Below are 16,747 nucleotides of genomic sequence, written 5' to 3'. Positions count from 1 at the left end.
TTTCACTGTAAGGTCTACACCTGTGGTATTCGGTGCATGTGACTAATAAAATTTGATTTGATTTATATGTCTAGCTTGAGCCCAAGAGACATTTCTGTTTCTAATTTATTCTGCTAAGTTATCAGAAAAACAGGGATGGTCCCTTCCACTGATTCTAAATTTCTTCACAGGGGCATGCTGATCAAAAATGTAATATAAAAATATTCCCAGGTAGTGTCAACATTGGGAATCAGATCATGTAAACGCCTACTTATCGAGCTGTCTAAAATGTCTTTAAAATGTAACAGGGTAATTTTTGTATTTCTAACACAAGCTATTGCACAGTGATCACTGACATTATTACAGAATATCCCAGTCCATGTGTATTTGTGAGGGGTATTCGTTAGAAGAATGTCCAATAGCGTTGGTTTGTTAGGTGCTCTGAGATTTGATCTTGTAGGTGCATTAATTAATTATGCAAGATTCAGAGAGTCACACAGTTCTTTAAAAGAGTCCGATACAGATGTAATTATGCCCCACTTCAAATCTCCTAAAATAATGAATTCAGAGTCAGTTAGAGCCATTGCTGGGCAATTTAATTGAAAAAGTAAAATATTAATAAAAACACATCAAATGTACATATAAAAGTAAAAACAGGAAGACGCGTCATCAATAGAAATAGATTGGATCAAAGGTGCAGTGTGCAAGTGGGAGGTTTACCTCTGGAGGCTACATTTACATCTACCTCCATATTCAGTTAAAGTCGTTTACAAGGAAAACATTGTAAAAGCTAATAGGCTATATAGCCATCACTCATCCTCTAAAACCCCATGGTAACTGTCTGTTAGAGGTTTTGTTATGTTATTTTTCTTTATGTTTGGTGGAGACAGCAAAGGAGAGGAGAGGGTTGGACAGATTTAAATATGATTGTACCAGATGGATGTTTGAAGTTTGCAGCTCATGCTCGTTCTATTCCTCTCCTCCTCTTTTCTCTCTCTCTCTCTCTCATCCTCTTTCTCTCTCTCATCCTCTTTCTCCCTCTGTCTCTTCCTCTTTCCCTCTTTCTGTCCTCCTCTTTTCCTCTCTCTCTCTCCCTCTCCTCTTTCCCACTCTCTCTCTCTCCTTCTCCCATCTGATAGCTTTTACAGTCGTGCGTTTGAGAAGATGTTCCAGCAGTGTTTGGAGCTGCCATCCCAGTCTCGTCACTCCATCTCCTTCCCTCTGCTCTGTACCCACTTCATGAGCTGCACCCATGAGCTCTGTCCTGAGGAGGTGAGTGTCACATTGAGATATGATGTTACCACTGTGTCACAAAATATCACAGTAAGCATCACTAAGGTCTGGCAGGTCACTCTGCGATAGTCATTTATTAAAGAAATGTATTTTCAACATAACTCATATTCAATTGATCAGGTCGCCCTTGCAAAATATGTTTTTAAGGGTCTTTCCTACTTAAATAAATGAATACATAAAATACATGTAATGGCCCCTGACATGTTCATGTATAATACATGTAATGTAAAGATGATAGTTTTTTAGATGTCTTTCCAAGAATTGGAATCTTAAGTAAAATATATTGGTGCAGTAGCAGCCTATTCCATTTGGACTCCCTCATTAGTTTTGTAGCTCTTATGGGGTACTGCTAGTCTCAGAGAAACAGGCCATTTCACAGGATGTCTCACACAGGCTGGGAAAGTCTCATTCAGCTCTGTCTCAGTGCTGCTAGGGCCCATGGCAGCATCCCAAATGGCAAGCTATTCCCTATTAGTGCACTACTTTTGGCCACAACTTTTGCCTGGTCAAAAGTAGCTCACTAATAGGGAATAGTGTGCCATTTGGGACACAGCCTCTGTCTCCTTCCGCAGCAGCAGGATGGAGTCATACAGAGAATCAGGAAAGTAACTGCAAGTTTTCTGGGGTTGTGGAATGTTGTGTAACGAAGCGTCCAGCGCTGTGGTCCATGTACCCGGATGTGTACTGAGAAGTAGAGGGCTGAAAAGCATGATTTATTAAATCTGTAGTTGAACCATACACTGGTGCAGCTACTAGCTACTCCCAAGGGGATGTGGAAGCCCTCCGCTCACTCAGCCTCCACAACAGATTTCTGTTTCCCTCTCTGCTGAAATACAACAGGCACATTCACGTTTGTTCCTGTCAAACATGGAGCCCAATATCCATTTAGTTTGGTAAATAAGGCATATTTTCACTCCTAATTGGTTGACAAACAGTACCAAAAGAAGTGGCACAATGGGCGTTCTCATGTGGCTGAGCAGAGTGGTCAAAGGAGGGCCTTTTGCTTAGGAGCTGTCTGAGTGCACTTAGAGAAATAAAATAGATTTATTGAGCCATAGGCTTGGATTTCACAAAACTCCCTCTCTCAGCGTGTTTTCAAAATGTTCCTCTTCCTATGTCCACTCCTCATAGCTTTGGGCAGCTGCAAACTTTATTTATGTTGGAAAAGCATTAAATGTTTCCAAGAATATTTCCATCTTGCACAGAACTTTTTACAGTGGTTTGTATTAACTGTAAAAGGTCTGTTTCCCAAATGGCACCCTATTCTATTTTTGACCAGGGCTTATCAGAGATGTGAGTCTGACTCGAGTCACAAATTTGATGACTTGAGACTCGGCTTGATATAAAATAAAATAACTTGAGACATGACTTGGACTTCGAGCCTCAAGACTCGGGACTCGACTTTGACTTGAGACTGATTACTTTAAATTATCTGGGCAGGTTTTGTAACGTCTTGTCACTCATTTTGTGGCACAGAGTCTTCGTGGATTGCTCTACACGCAGCCAGAGACAGTATCGCAATTGCAAAAAAAATGATTGGCTAGTGAAACGCACACTCTGCCCTCTGATTGAACCTGCAAACTGTCATTCAACACAGGTCGGCTGAGCTAGCACAGTGAGAAGGTTTTGGGGGATTGTGAGTGTGAAACTGAATGGGAAAATATATTTTTTTCATACATATTTTAATAGGGTACATATATACTGTTTGTGTTTTATATTTATACCTTTGCTTATTCGATCTGGTCACCTAACGTTAGCCTACGGCATTGGACCAAATTCTTGTTTCAAAAACTTCTAATCTGTGCTTCAGAACCAAAATGTTGTGCGTCTTAACTGTTGACCAGTCACCAGCATTGGCGTGCAAAGGCAGACGCACATATTCAAATTAGTGACCAGAAAGCGCTTGTTTGATATTCTCCAGTTTTGCCTGGCAAAAAGAGAGTAGCATACCTACATTCATATTATCCATATAAAGTACCGTTTAGCAATCTGCTACGGACGCATCTTTGCCACAACAAGCTGGTGATTTCATTGATCATTTTCAAATTTCAGATAGGCCTAGTTTGGGTGGTTTATAATTGTATACCTCAGTTTTGGTACTGGCTATATGTCTAAAGATAGCTGTAACATCGCACTACCTTCAATACTTACGGGAGGAAGATGTTACATTCTGGAGAATTAATGAGTAAGAAAAAGGCTACAGACAGATCATGCTTTCCATCCGATCCTGCAACCTCCGCTGCATACAGTTAAGCCTATGATCCTGCTTGCTCTGACCTCCAGAGAAGTGACAGTGACATAATATCCCCAGTTGATATTGACTGCTAACATGAATGACTTTCAGCTCCAAATGTAAAACGCAGTTTATTTCTGTATCTTGTGTTTTGAAAATGCATCACCGTTTATGGCTGTAATGACAGGCTACATTTGCGGAGTGATTGTGTTCGCCATGTGCGCGCATGCACGAGGGGTCGCAAGCTTTGAACCAATCCTTTTTGGGCTTCGCAGGTCAAAAAGTTTGAAAACTGCTGAGTGAACTGCTTGCTGATTTGCTGTACAGCTATAGGATCGGGTGCAGCACAAACGTCAAATTGTAGGGAGAGATGATTGACAAATTAATATCAAATCATAAATTCATATCAAATAAAATAGTCTCATATGCCTATTTAAATAAAGGTAAAATAAAAAATATGCGGCTCTGAAAATCAAGTGATTTGGGGATCAAGAATATGAACTGTTTACTTTGCAAGCTCACCAGCAATGGGGCATCAAGCAACAATTACTAACATAGACCTACTGGTATTTTGCTATGTCAAAATGTACTTGTGAAGCTTGTGTTTGGAATTGGTTGTTAATGTATTATTACATAATCAATGTGTTGTAGACTAAATAAAGGGCTGTCTAGTAGCCTCCATAAATAGACAGATTTTTAGTTGAACAAGTCGTTGCCTGTATACATTTTTTTTTACTTGACTTGAAAAAGCGTGTGACTTGACTCAACTTGACTTGCTCTTAGAATGCACGACTTGGACTTGGGACTCGACTTGAGACTTGGACCTTGTGACTCAAATAATAGTGACTTGGTCCCCACCTCTGGGCCTCATAAATCTCAAATGGCACCCTATTCCCTACATAGTTCCCTGGTCAAAAGTAGTGCACTACATAAGGAATAGGATGCCATTTGGGACGCAACCAAGGTCACAGAACTTCAGCGAAAGGCATCTGATTAAAAATGTTTGTCTTATTCTTTTGGTAGCTAAACGTCATTTTACATCCGATTTATTTATTTTGAAAAATCCTCAGCATTTTAACCTTTTTAGGCCATAATCATTTCAACAAAAATGAAAATGCAACAATTGTTAGAAAGAAAGCTATTCCATGTGAACTCTTCTCGGAAAATGTTGAGTGACTAGATAATAATTGAAGTATGTTGTGTAAGGAGCACACACACACACAGTATTAATATAGAGTCTGCCGGTTAGCAATTGCCTGAGGGAGAAATGAGACCTGTCACTCACAGCTTTAAATTTCAACCTTTGTTCATGTCTTCCATGCCTGGGGGAACAAATAACTCCCTCACCCTCTATGGCTTTCAAAAAGACCAAACTGAATGGTTTAAAGAGCAAACTGCCATGGGATTCATTTAAGATACTCTTTGAAGAGGTAGGGTTTCAGATGTTTTTGGAAGATGGGCAGGGAATCGGCTGTTCTAGCTTCAGGGGGAAGATGGTTCCACCATTGGCAGTGTTTTTTCTGCATTAAAAAAAGTATTGGGCGGACCGCCTAAGCGCTTTTTCTGCCGCCTATGTCCAAACAGTAAATGTAGTCTCGCTCAACCCTCCCACTTTTCCCACTGCATTTCATATATAGGTTATGTAGCCAAAGTAGACAATTCCCGCTCTTTTATTCAGAGAAAATAGCCCTTAGGTTACCGTTCAAAAGACATGACCCATAATACTGGCACTACTTTTTTTTCTTTCTATCATGCATTGGTGGGCTGCATTTTACATTCATTAAGCATATCGCGGGCTGTTTTAAAACTTAGCTACTTGCGGACAGGACTGTTAACCATTGGTTTAGGCTACACCTTGTTCAGTCAGGTTACCTTATTAGCTAGATATAGCTAACAACCTGGGGGCGCGTTCAGTAGAACGCAGCGTTTAGAACGTTCAGATAGAAATATGCAATGTAGAACAAACCTGCCTCTCTGACATGTTGAGTAACGAATAACGTTGGCTCTATTCATGGTATTTCTATCTTCAACATTCGAGAACATTTTTCAACTGAACGTGGCCCTGGTAACGTTACCAGTAGCCTATATGCAGCCTATATGCAAACATTTTGTGGAACATAAAAGAAAGGAAAGGGAGAGCAAACAATTGATTGACTAAATTCCTCTCGCCACTACACTATATCTGACTGGGTAAATATCTTTATTTTGAGTTAATGTGGACCCAGAGACTCAGACTTGATCACTTGGACCAGGACTCAAGCACTGGGTCTAAAGACTTTTAGTTTAGTGACTCAACTACATCATTGGATGAAACAGTCATTAGCTCCCGTTATACTTTTAGGCATCAATGTGGCTGCGAAATGATGATAACAATGTCAATGACGGGATGAGTGATGGAGGTGTAACCCATACTACTTTGCAAATACTTTACACCACCATCTGGTGATTGTGCCTCTCTCTCTCTCTGTCTCTCTGTCTGTGCTTGCGTGTGTCTGTTTGTTTTGTATGTAATGTGTAATATCAATGTAGGCTGAAATAGGCATTTACATGGCCAGATAATTCTCATATATTCTAATACAGTGCCATGAAAAAATATTTGCCCTCTTTCTGATTTTCTCTATTTTTGATTCCGAATGTTATCAGATCTTCAACCAACGGTCAAGCATGGTGGTGGTAGTGTGATGGTTTGGAGATCCTTTGCTGCCTCCAGACCTGGATGACTTGCCTTAATAGAAGGAACCATGAATTCTGCTCTGCATCAGAGAATTCTACAGGAGAATGTCAGGTCATCCGTCTGTGAGCTGAAGCGCAGCTGGGTCATGCAGCAAGACAATGATCCAAAACACACAATCAAGTCTACATGAATATGGTTAAAAAGCAACACATTTGAAGTTTTGGAATAGCCTAGTCAAAGTCCAGACCTGATCCCAATTGAGATGTTGTGGCTAGACTTGAAACAAGCACTTCATGCTTAAACTCACAAATGTCACTGAGTTAAAGCAAGAGTGGGCCAAAATTCCTCCACAGCGATGTGAGAGACTGATCAACAACTACAGGAAGCATTTGGTTGCTGTCATTGCAGCTAAAGGTGGCACAATGAGTTAGAGTGTAAGGGAGCAATTACTTTTTCACACAGGGGAATTGGGTGTTGCACAACTTTTTAAAATAACTAAAATAACTAAATATATTTTTTGCTATATCTAAACTCTGGTTCCCTTTTATCTAATATTAGGTTTTGCTTGATCTGTTAATGTTCAATATCAAAAATAGAGAAAATCAGAAAGGAGGCAAATACTTTTTCACAGCACTGTATATGTTTGTCATATTTCTGCTGTTGGGAAGAGAATATGATGTTATGCAGAAAAATATGTTGGTAGGACAAGGCTATGTATTGTGTGTTTCTGCACATGGAAGTCAGTGATTTTGTTTACTATAGGTTGATGAGACAATACAAATGTGATGTGACTAAAATGAAAGGGCATTTAGTTTACTAAAATTGCCTGCTGCTTTTGTCGTTTCGACAATAACTAGACTCAGTCACATTTTTGTCATTTGAATAATGATTAAGACTTAATTATATTTTTGTCAAAATGACTAAGACTCGACTAAATCCAAAATGAACAATGGACTGAGCTGACCCGTAGGGGTGGGACAGCCAAGAGACCAGAGGTGGCAGAACAGAGTGCTTGGGTTGGGGTGTAGGGTTTCAGTTCAGCATAGCCTGAAGATAGGGAGGTTCCCCTTGCTGCTCCGTAGACAAGCACCATGGTCCTGTAGTGGATGTGAGCCTCGACTGGAAGCCAGTGGCGTGTGTGGAGTAGCGGGGTGACATTGGAGAACTTGGGAAGGTTGAACAACAAGTGGGCTGCGGCATTCTGGATAAGTTGCAGGTGTTTGGTGGCACAAGCAGGGAGCCCAGCCAACAGAGAGTTGCGGTAGTCTAGACTGGAGATGACCAGAGCCTGGATTAGGATCTTTGCTGCTTCCTGTGTGAGGAAGGGTCATACTCTATTATAATAATCAACTGAGTATACAAAACATTAGGAACATCTGCTGTTTCCATGACATTGACTGACCATGTGAATCCAGGTGAAAGCTATGATCCCTTATTGATGTCACTTGTTAAATCCACTTCAATAAGTGTAGATGAAGGAGAGGAGACGGGTTAAAGAAGGATTTTTAAGCCTTGAGACATGGATTGTGTATGTGTACCATTTGAGGGTGAATGGTCAAGACAAAATATTTAAGTGCCTTTTTGAATGGGGTAATTGGGAACTGCAACGCTGCTGGGTTTTTCACGCTCAACATGATTCACCACCCAAAGGACATCCAGCCAACTTGACACAACTGTGGGAAGCTTTGAAGTCAACATGGGCCAGCATGCCTGTGGAATGCTTTCGACACCTAATAGAGTCCATGTCCCGACAATTTGAGGCTGTCCTGAAGGAAAAAGGGGGTGCCACTCAATATAAGGAAGGCGTTCTTAATGTTTTGTACACTCAGTGTAATATATGCCATTTAGCAGAGACTTTTATCCAAAGCGACTTAGTCATGCATGCATTTTTATGTATGGGTGGTCCCTGGAATCGAACACACTATCTTGGCATTGCAAGCGCCATGCTCTACCAACTGAGCAACAGGGGACCTCTATGGATGTTGTGGACTAGAGCATGAACTTGCAGGAGCGAGTCACTGCTTTGATGTTTGCAGAGAATGACAGGGTGTTGTCGATGGTCATGTCAACAACAAACTCTGCACACCGTACAGGTCTATCAGAAGCTCCCTTGGTGCAGTTGCAGCAGTTGTCTTATATACAGCTATACTGAACACAGACAAAGTTATATTTGCATGATTTTGCATAATTAATTAATCATTACCGGTGGTTTGCACATGTGGCTGACCGATAGCTCACGAGGATTTCTCTCTCCAAGTTGAGACCTTTAAACTGAGATACCTTGGTTGTTCCCATAGCAACATTCTGGGAGTCCTGCCAAGTTGCTTATCAGTGATAGTGAGGATTCCTCCATACACAATCAGTCAGTCACCTGCATGAACCTATCTAATTGGTTAGAAAAGTAGCATTGATTTGGGGAAAGGGGGATACCTAGTCAGTTGTATAACTGAATGCATTCAAATGAAATATGTCTTCCGCATTTAACCCAACCCCTCTGAATCAGAGAGGTGCGGGGGACTGCCATAATCGACATCCACGTCTTCGGCGCCCGGGGAACAGTAGGTTAACTGCCTTGCTCAGGGGCAGAACGGCAGATTTTTACTTTGTCAGCTCGGGGATTCGAAGCACTGATTTGATACACAAACATAACATTTCACTCACAAAAGCACGCTCAGGTTTTTGGAAAGAGGAAAGAAGGGGTACTGGTCTATAGCTTTTGACATCAGAGGGGTCAAGAGTTGGTTTCTTGAGGAGGGGAGCAACATTGGCCATCTTGATGAGGAATGGGAGAAGGTTTCCAGAGATGAAGGGGATGGGGTCGAGCGAGCAGGTTGTCAGGCGGCTGGACATTACTAGTTGCAGGATTTAATCTGGAGAGAGAGGGGAGAAGGAGGTCAAGGCGTAGGGTAGTTCTGTGAGAGTCGGACCAGTGGACTCCGTAGGCTGAGTGAATGAGTGGATATTGTCGACCTTCTTTTCAAAGTGGTTGGAGGAGGTGGAAGATTAAGTAGGGAAGAGAAGGTGGAAAACAGTTTCCTTGGGTTAAAGGCAGAAGCTTGAAATTTAGAGTGATAGAAAGCAGCTTTAGCACGGACAAAGAGGAAGAGAAGGTAGAGAGGAGGAAGTGGAAGCATGATAGGTCCTCCGGAAGTTTAGTTTTCCTCCGTTTCCGCTCAGCTGCCCGCCGCCCTATTCTGTGAGTTATTCTGTTTGACCAGAGTTGTTTGTAGAGATTGTGTGACCAGTTTTAGAGCGTGGCAGTGTGTGCTGTTCATTCAGTGTGTACTGTTAAGTGTTGGCTACCTATGAATGACAGGTTCACTCAGACCTCTCTACCTACCTAGAACTTTTTGCTATTCACAAACAGCTAGTCTGGTCCTAGATCTGTTTGGCATTGACAAATACTGAAGGAGACTAACCAGACTAACAAACAGCCGTTCACCTAACCATCCACCAGCCAATCTCCTAAAGTGCAAACTGCTTTACCCTGGATAAAATGTCCTTCCCTTTTCCCCTCCTTCCTACAGAGGCATCACATAGGCGACCGTAGCTTGTCCCTGTGCAACATGTTTCTGGATGAGATGGCTAAACAGGCCCGCAACCTCATCACAGACATCTGCACCGAGCAATGCACGCTCAGCGACCAGGTGAGGTTCTGTTGTCATTGTGATTAATCAAAGTCCACACTAAGTGACCAGAGGGCTATATTACGATACAAGCTTGATCTACTCAGGATTTTCTAAAAAATTAAGCTAGCCAGCTTCAGTTAGCTTCACTTTCCAGATCAGGCTTCAGCCACACTACAATGGTGGATATTGTTCGTCCACCTGCCGCTAACTCGAGCAGGCTTGTAACTGCTCGTGCATGTCGCACGTGGCTAGTCGAAGGCTGAACTCTTAATTGATACAATGCTGAAACATCAGTCTATGGGCGAGTCAGTGCCACATTTTAATTTGTGCCAAAATCAAAATGAAAGACGAGTTGTCTTGCAAATTCAGCAGGCTATGGTGTGAAATAGGCTTGTTCAAGTGTCGTCTTTATTTTATTACGTATCGTTAAGGCCGTCTTTATTTTATTACGTATCGTTAAGGCCGTCTTTATTTTATTACGTATCGTTAAGGCCGTCTTTATTTTATTACGCATCAGAAAGGCCGTCTTTATTTTATTATGTATCGTTAAGGCCGTCTTTATTTTATTACGTATCGTTAAGGCCGTCTTTATTTTATTACGTATCGTTAAGGCCGTCTTTATTTTATTACGTATCGTTAAGGCCGTCTTTATTTTATTACGTATCGTTAAGGCCGTCTTTATTTTATTACGTATCGTTAAGGCCGTCTTTATTTTATTACGTATCGTTAAGGCCGTCTTTATTTTATTACGCATCAGAAAGGCCGTCTTTATTTTATTATGTATCGTTAAGGCCGTCTTTATTTTATTACGTATCGTTAAGGCCGTCTTTATTTTATTACGTATCGTTAAGGCCGTCTTTATTTTATTACATATCGTTAAGGCCGTCTTTATTTTATTACGTATCGTTAAGGCCGTCTTTATTTTATTACGTATCGTTAAGGCCGTCTTTATTTTATTACATATCGTTAAGGCCGTCTTTATTTTATTACGCATCGTTAAGGCCGTCTTTATTTTATTACGTATCGTTAAGGCCGTCTTTATTTTATTACGTATCGTTAAGGCCGTCTTTATTTTATTACGTATCGTTAAGGCCGTCTTTATTTTATTACGTATCGTTAAGGCCGTCTTTATTTTATTACGTATCGTTAAGGCCGTCTTTATTTTATTACGTATCGTTAAGGCCGTCTTTATTTTATTACGTATCGTTAAGGCCGTCTTTATTTTATTACGTATCGTTAAGGCCGTCTTTATTTTATTACATATCGTTAAGGCCGTCTTTATTTTATTACGCATCGTTAAGGCCGTCTTTATTTTATTACGCATCGTTAAGGCCGTCTTCGTCTTTGCTTATTAATGTACAAGTACCTTTTTCCCTCTCCTGTCGATAAAATAATTAGGCCAAAGTCATACACAAGTTTTACTGTGCGTGAAGTTTCAAATGCATTCTGTCATTACGAAATGTGTAATGTATTTTAACATTTTTTTTTTTTTTTACTGTTTGTTAGGAGTGGTCTAGGTCTGCTCTCGTGTCATTCCTAGCCATCTCATTTATTATAATTACTGAGAAGGGCCGGTCTCCCAGACACAGGTTAAGGCTCGTAATTTAGGCCTAATCTGAGTCTGGAAAACAAGCCCGTAAGGTACATTGAGTTCATGCCTTGTTATCTGTGTGTTGGAACTATTGTATGTTAGTATGTTGGACCTATTTACTAGCCATTTAAGTTTTTCAACTGATGACTCAATGTAGGTCTTAAGTCAGATACTCTTCAAAATTCTATTTCTGTCATGTACAAGTAAATAGGCTTCGGCGATATCCAGATTTTCATATTGCTATACCATCCTTCTCGCATCCTGGGATTTACTGTATTACCAGATAACACACAAGGGTGCGCTAAAAACACAAGAAAAGCCCATTGGGCCTCTATTGCCAGAATGCTAACAGAATTAGCACGAACTAATAGCAAAATCATATAGACGCTGTTAGCTAAATGCTAACGTGCGAAACCAAACATAAGCTAATTGCAAAGACCGGCAAATCCAGCTCATAAAGTTATAAAAGCATAGCCTGTTGTTACTGAATGTCATTTTCAGTGAGTTTGGACATTTTACAAGTGAAAGTGGACGGGAGAAATTGTGCACATGGAGAAAATTGTGATGCATGCTTTACTGAAAGAAGAGCAGCGTGTGTACATGGAGCAGATGGGAGAAGAACGGAGGAGGAAAACACTAGTAGGAAGCACAGGGAAAAAATGGCAGCTGTACAGAACTCATCCAGATCTCTTTGACTTCTGGCAGAAAGACATTAAGATATCTGATGGCAAACATTTAGTAGTGAATTGTGTCCAAGTGTAAGTTAATCAGCTCATATGCGCCGCACAGCAGAGACTCTGATGGATATAGAACACTGGGTTCACCAGCTCCTGCTGTCTCCTGTTGTGCTATTTACTAACAAACACCCGACTGGCTCAACTGTTCTGGGGAACTATGGTAAGCTTCATCATTTAAAATAATGTGACAGGTAAAATGAAGAATGCAGTCTGCTTTATCTCCTAACGTATTGCACAAGTTGACTGCAGGTAATATCTTAAGTAGCTACAAATATTCACATTTATTGAAAAACTTCAAAAAAATTATTTGTATACGGTATACCGCCCAAGCCTAGTAAATAGAACACGATATAGCCTACATCGTGCACGTTCCAACTAAGTGCCTTGGAAACATAATTTGTCACTTCATTCCTTATTGGTCTGTGGGTGTTAAAGGGGTTTTCCTGTCCCTGCTGTGCTCCTGTTGCAGCTGCTGCCAAAACATTGTGCCAAAACCATCAGTCAGGCGGTGAACAAGAAGTCAAAGAAGCAGACTGGGAAGAAAGGAGAGCCTGAGAGAGAGAAGCCTGGAGTAGAGAGCATGAGGAAGAACAGGCTGCTGGTCACCAAGTAAGTAGTGTACACTCTGTAGGGTCCCTAAGTAAGGTTAGGGACTCTCCCAATGTGTCTATGCTCGATTCGTCCTCTGCTCTTTCTCAAAACAAGTTGGAGGGGAACATCCACTGGAAGGTAACTTTGGATATTCTCCTCCAATTTCGAGGAATCAAGGAAAGATGAAATGGAGACATTTACATTTTTTGTCATTTAGCAGAAGCTTTTTTCCATACAGCCACAGGAGCAATTACGGTTAAGTGACTTGCTCAAGGGCACATCGACAGATTTTTCACCAAGTCTGCTCGGGTATTCGAACCAGCGACCTTTTGTTACTGGCCCAACGCTCTTAACCACTAGGCTACCTGTCCCCCTCCCCCTCCATGACCACCTTTCCACTTTCAGATATTTTCAACAGCGCACTGTTATTGGATGGTTTTGTAAGTCATGGTCTGTGTGTCCCAAATGGCACCCTATTCTCTACAAAGTGCACTACTTTTGACCAGAGCTCTGTGGGGACACTGGTAAAACGTAATGCGCTGCATAGGGAATAGGATGCCATTTGGGATGCAGACATGGTTTTGCAACCTCATCTTCCACTGTGTGTTAAAAATACCATGCTAAGATTTACTGCCATCACTTGCCCTCCCTGCTCTGGGTATTCCACTTGAATTTGGTTCTAACTCTACTACTCTACTCCTAATTCACAGCTTCCAGTAAGCTGCATAGAAACATACCATGGCCAAGGCTAGGATCAAATAGATTCAGGTCTGGGCTAAAAAAGTGATGTGTAAAAACAACATTAGCTGTGGTTCTGGAGGAACTTAATCCATCTGCTCTGTCACAGATTTCCCCTTTAATCTGAACGAAATTAGGTTTTAATGTCTGCCTAACTGTCTGTGTTCCTAGCCTGGATAAGCTTCACACAGCTCTATCCGAGCTGTGTTTCTCCATCAATTATGTACCCAACATGGTGATATGGGAACACACCTTCACTCCCAGGGAGTACCTCACCTCACACCTGGAGATCCGCTTCACCAAGTGAGTACACACACACGCATATGTATGATCGTGCACGAACACACACACACACACACACACACACACACACACACACACACACACACACACACACACACACACACACACACACACACACACACACACACACACACACACACACACACACACACACAAACTTAGGGAATCCACTCTCCTATTAAAACACCAATCCTCACAGGAGGCTATGAGTGAATTCCTGCAGATAGTCTGACTGCTTCCCACTGTGTTGTAACGTTAGCTGGTCAGTTATGAAACCTGTCTCTCCTCCCCAAACACCAATCCATTGACTAGCTCATGCAAAAGAAAGGAGGCTTAGTTTATTGTTATAAATCAAGGAACATTGTCATCCATTTGTTCATTTTAATTCAAATCTCCAGAGTTTAACAAAAAACTCTGGGGTTTATGATTTTATCTGTGATTTATTGGTCCAAAGGACAAACGTTTTTTTTGGGTCAGAGTGATTTTTGACATGCATCCAGAATGGGGCCTGACCGGTCCAATGAAATAAACATTGTGCTGGAGAGTAACAGGTATTTTCCACTGTGGGAGTTGGGGTTGTGACGTTGGTGATTTGGCTGGTGTGTGTGTGTGCGTGCGTGCGTGCGTACGCTGGCTGGCTGGCCCCTCTCCACAGTGCCGTGAACCCCTCCACTGTCCAGGCTTCCCAGTGAGTAGAGGGTTCACACACATACCCCATTACCGCCACTTACCACTCCGCCCTGCTCCTCCAGATCAGCGCAGGATAAAAGTTTTACTGCTCTTAGGTTCCCAGTTCCCAGCACACTTCAGACAGAAGGGAAAAGTGGCTAGTTATTTACAAAATGTTCCTAATGCTCGGTCAGGGTGTGAAAAAGCATTTTACCACTTGTTGCGCCATAGTTTTTTAACCCTGCCATGTTGGATCAGATCTGCCCACTCCACACCAAGTTATCTACGTAGAAATACGGAAAGGTTAGGCATTAGGGAAAACAATACAGCCATTGTTGAACGTTGTTGAAGAGTCGCCCAAACTCCCTGGAGTCCATGTAACTAACAGTAACAGGGATCATTTGCTGTTGTAAATAGGACTTTATAAGTACATTTGATTGATTGATCCCTATTATTCCAATCTTAACTGTTGGATCTGTCAGTCAAATATCAAATTCCTGGACATGATGAATTCCCTCTCTGCATCTCTGTCAGTGAAATATAAAGAATTGTTCATCGTGCCTTTGAGTGATTGACTGATCGTGTTTTGTTCCTTCTCTAGGTCTATCGTGGGGATGACCATGTATAACCAGTCGACCCAGGAGATAGCCAAACCGTCTGAGCTGCTGACCAGTGTCAGGGCCTACATGACTGTGCTCCAGAGCATAGAGAACTATGTTCAAATAGATATCACCAGGGTGTTCAACAATGTGCTACTGCAGCAGACACAACATCTGGACAGTCACGGAGAACCAACCATCACCAGCCTCTACACCAACTGGTGAGCCCTTAACCCTAACCCCTTAACTCCCCAAACTCCTTACCTCCCTAACTCCTTAACCCCCCCATAACTCCTTAACCCCCCCATAACTCTTTAACCCCCTGAACACGTGAGACGTTAGCGTCCCACCTCTTCAACAGCCAGTGAAACTGCTGGGCGCCAAATTCAAATACAGAAATACTCATTATAAAAATTCAGAAAACAAAACATATTTTACATAGGTTTAAAGATTAACTTCTTGTGAATCCAACCACGGTGTCAGATTTTAAAAATGCTTTACGGCGAAAGCATACCTTACGATTATTTGAGAACATAGCCCAGCAGACTAATCATTACAAACAGTAACCAGCCAAGTAGAAGAGTTACACAAGTCAGAGATAAAATTAATCCCTTACCTTTGATGATCTTCATATGGTTGCACTCAGCAGACATTAATTTACTCAATAAATGTTCCTTTTGTTCGATAAAGTCTCTTTATATCCAAAAACCTCAGTTTTGTTTGCACGTTTTCTTCAGTTATCCACAGGCTCAAACGCAGTCAAAACAGGCAGACAAAAAATCCTAATTGTATCCGTAAAGTTCATAGAAACATGTCAAACGATGTTTATATTCAATCCTCAGGTTGTTTTTAGCCTAAATAATCAATAATATTTCAACCTGACAATAACGTCGTCAATATAAAAGGTAAACAAGGCACTCTCTCAGTCGTGCGCATGAAAAAGCTCTGACACACTTTAGGGTCCACTCATTCAGACTGCTCTTACTTCCTCATTTTTCAGAATACAAGCCTGAAACAATTTCTAAAGACAGTTAACATCTAGTGGAAGGCATAGGAACTGCAATTTGAGTCCTAAGGATACTGTAATGTCATTGAATAGAAAATAAATAAATAAATAAAAAACTGCTTCCCGGATGGATTTTTCTCAGGTTTTCGCCTGCCATATCAGTTCTGTTATACTCACAGACACTATTTTAACAGTTTTGGAAACTTTAGAGTGTTTTCTATCCAAATCTACCAGTTATATGCATATCATATCTTCTGGGCCCGAGAAGCAGGCAGTTTAATTTGGGCCTGCTTTTCATCCAAAATTCCGAATGCTGCCCTCTACCCTAGAGAAGTTAAACCCCTTAACCCCCCTTAAATCTTTACCCCCCCCTAAACTCTTTAACCCCTAAACCCCCTTAACTCCTTAACCCCCGAACGCCTTAACCCCCTGAACTCCTTAACTCTTTAATCCCCTTAACTCCTTAACCCCCAAACTATTTAACCCCTGCACTCTTTAGCCCCCTTAACTCCTTAACCCCCTTAACTCTTTAACCCCCTTAACAGGAAGACAGTGTAGAGAGGCTAGCACTGAAGTAATATGATTCTAGCACCCGTATTTAGCACTAACTGAAGTTTATTTATTGCTTTATCTGGGTAGCCTGAAAATAGAGCATTGCAGTAGTCTAACCTAGAAGTGACAAAATCATGGATACATTTTTCTGCA

At 41.4% G+C, this 16,747-nt stretch overlaps 1 protein-coding gene across 6 annotated transcripts in view; it reads left to right on the top strand.

The window, feature by feature from the left end:
* Positions 1–16,747, top strand: part of LOC129816543 (nck-associated protein 1-like) — an 82,251-nt gene that overhangs the window by 42,103 nt on the left and 23,401 nt on the right. For all 6 annotated transcript variants that reach the window (XM_055871125.1, XM_055871123.1, XM_055871121.1 and 3 more), the window contains 5 exons: positions 1,119–1,251; positions 9,707–9,826; positions 12,606–12,745; positions 13,637–13,768; positions 15,039–15,257. In XM_055871125.1, the coding sequence (XP_055727100.1) occupies positions 1,119–1,251; positions 9,707–9,826; positions 12,606–12,745; positions 13,637–13,768; positions 15,039–15,257 (744 nt within the window). The remainder of the gene's footprint in view (positions 1–1,118; positions 1,252–9,706; positions 9,827–12,605; positions 12,746–13,636; positions 13,769–15,038; positions 15,258–16,747) is intronic.

Source organism: Salvelinus fontinalis, chromosome 19, assembly GCF_029448725.1.
Source record: "Salvelinus fontinalis isolate EN_2023a chromosome 19, ASM2944872v1, whole genome shotgun sequence".
Lineage (NCBI taxonomy): Eukaryota > Metazoa > Chordata > Actinopteri > Salmoniformes > Salmonidae > Salvelinus > Salvelinus fontinalis.
Note: the sequence above shows the minus strand (reverse complement) of the source record. Positions and strands in the feature narration are given on the sequence as shown.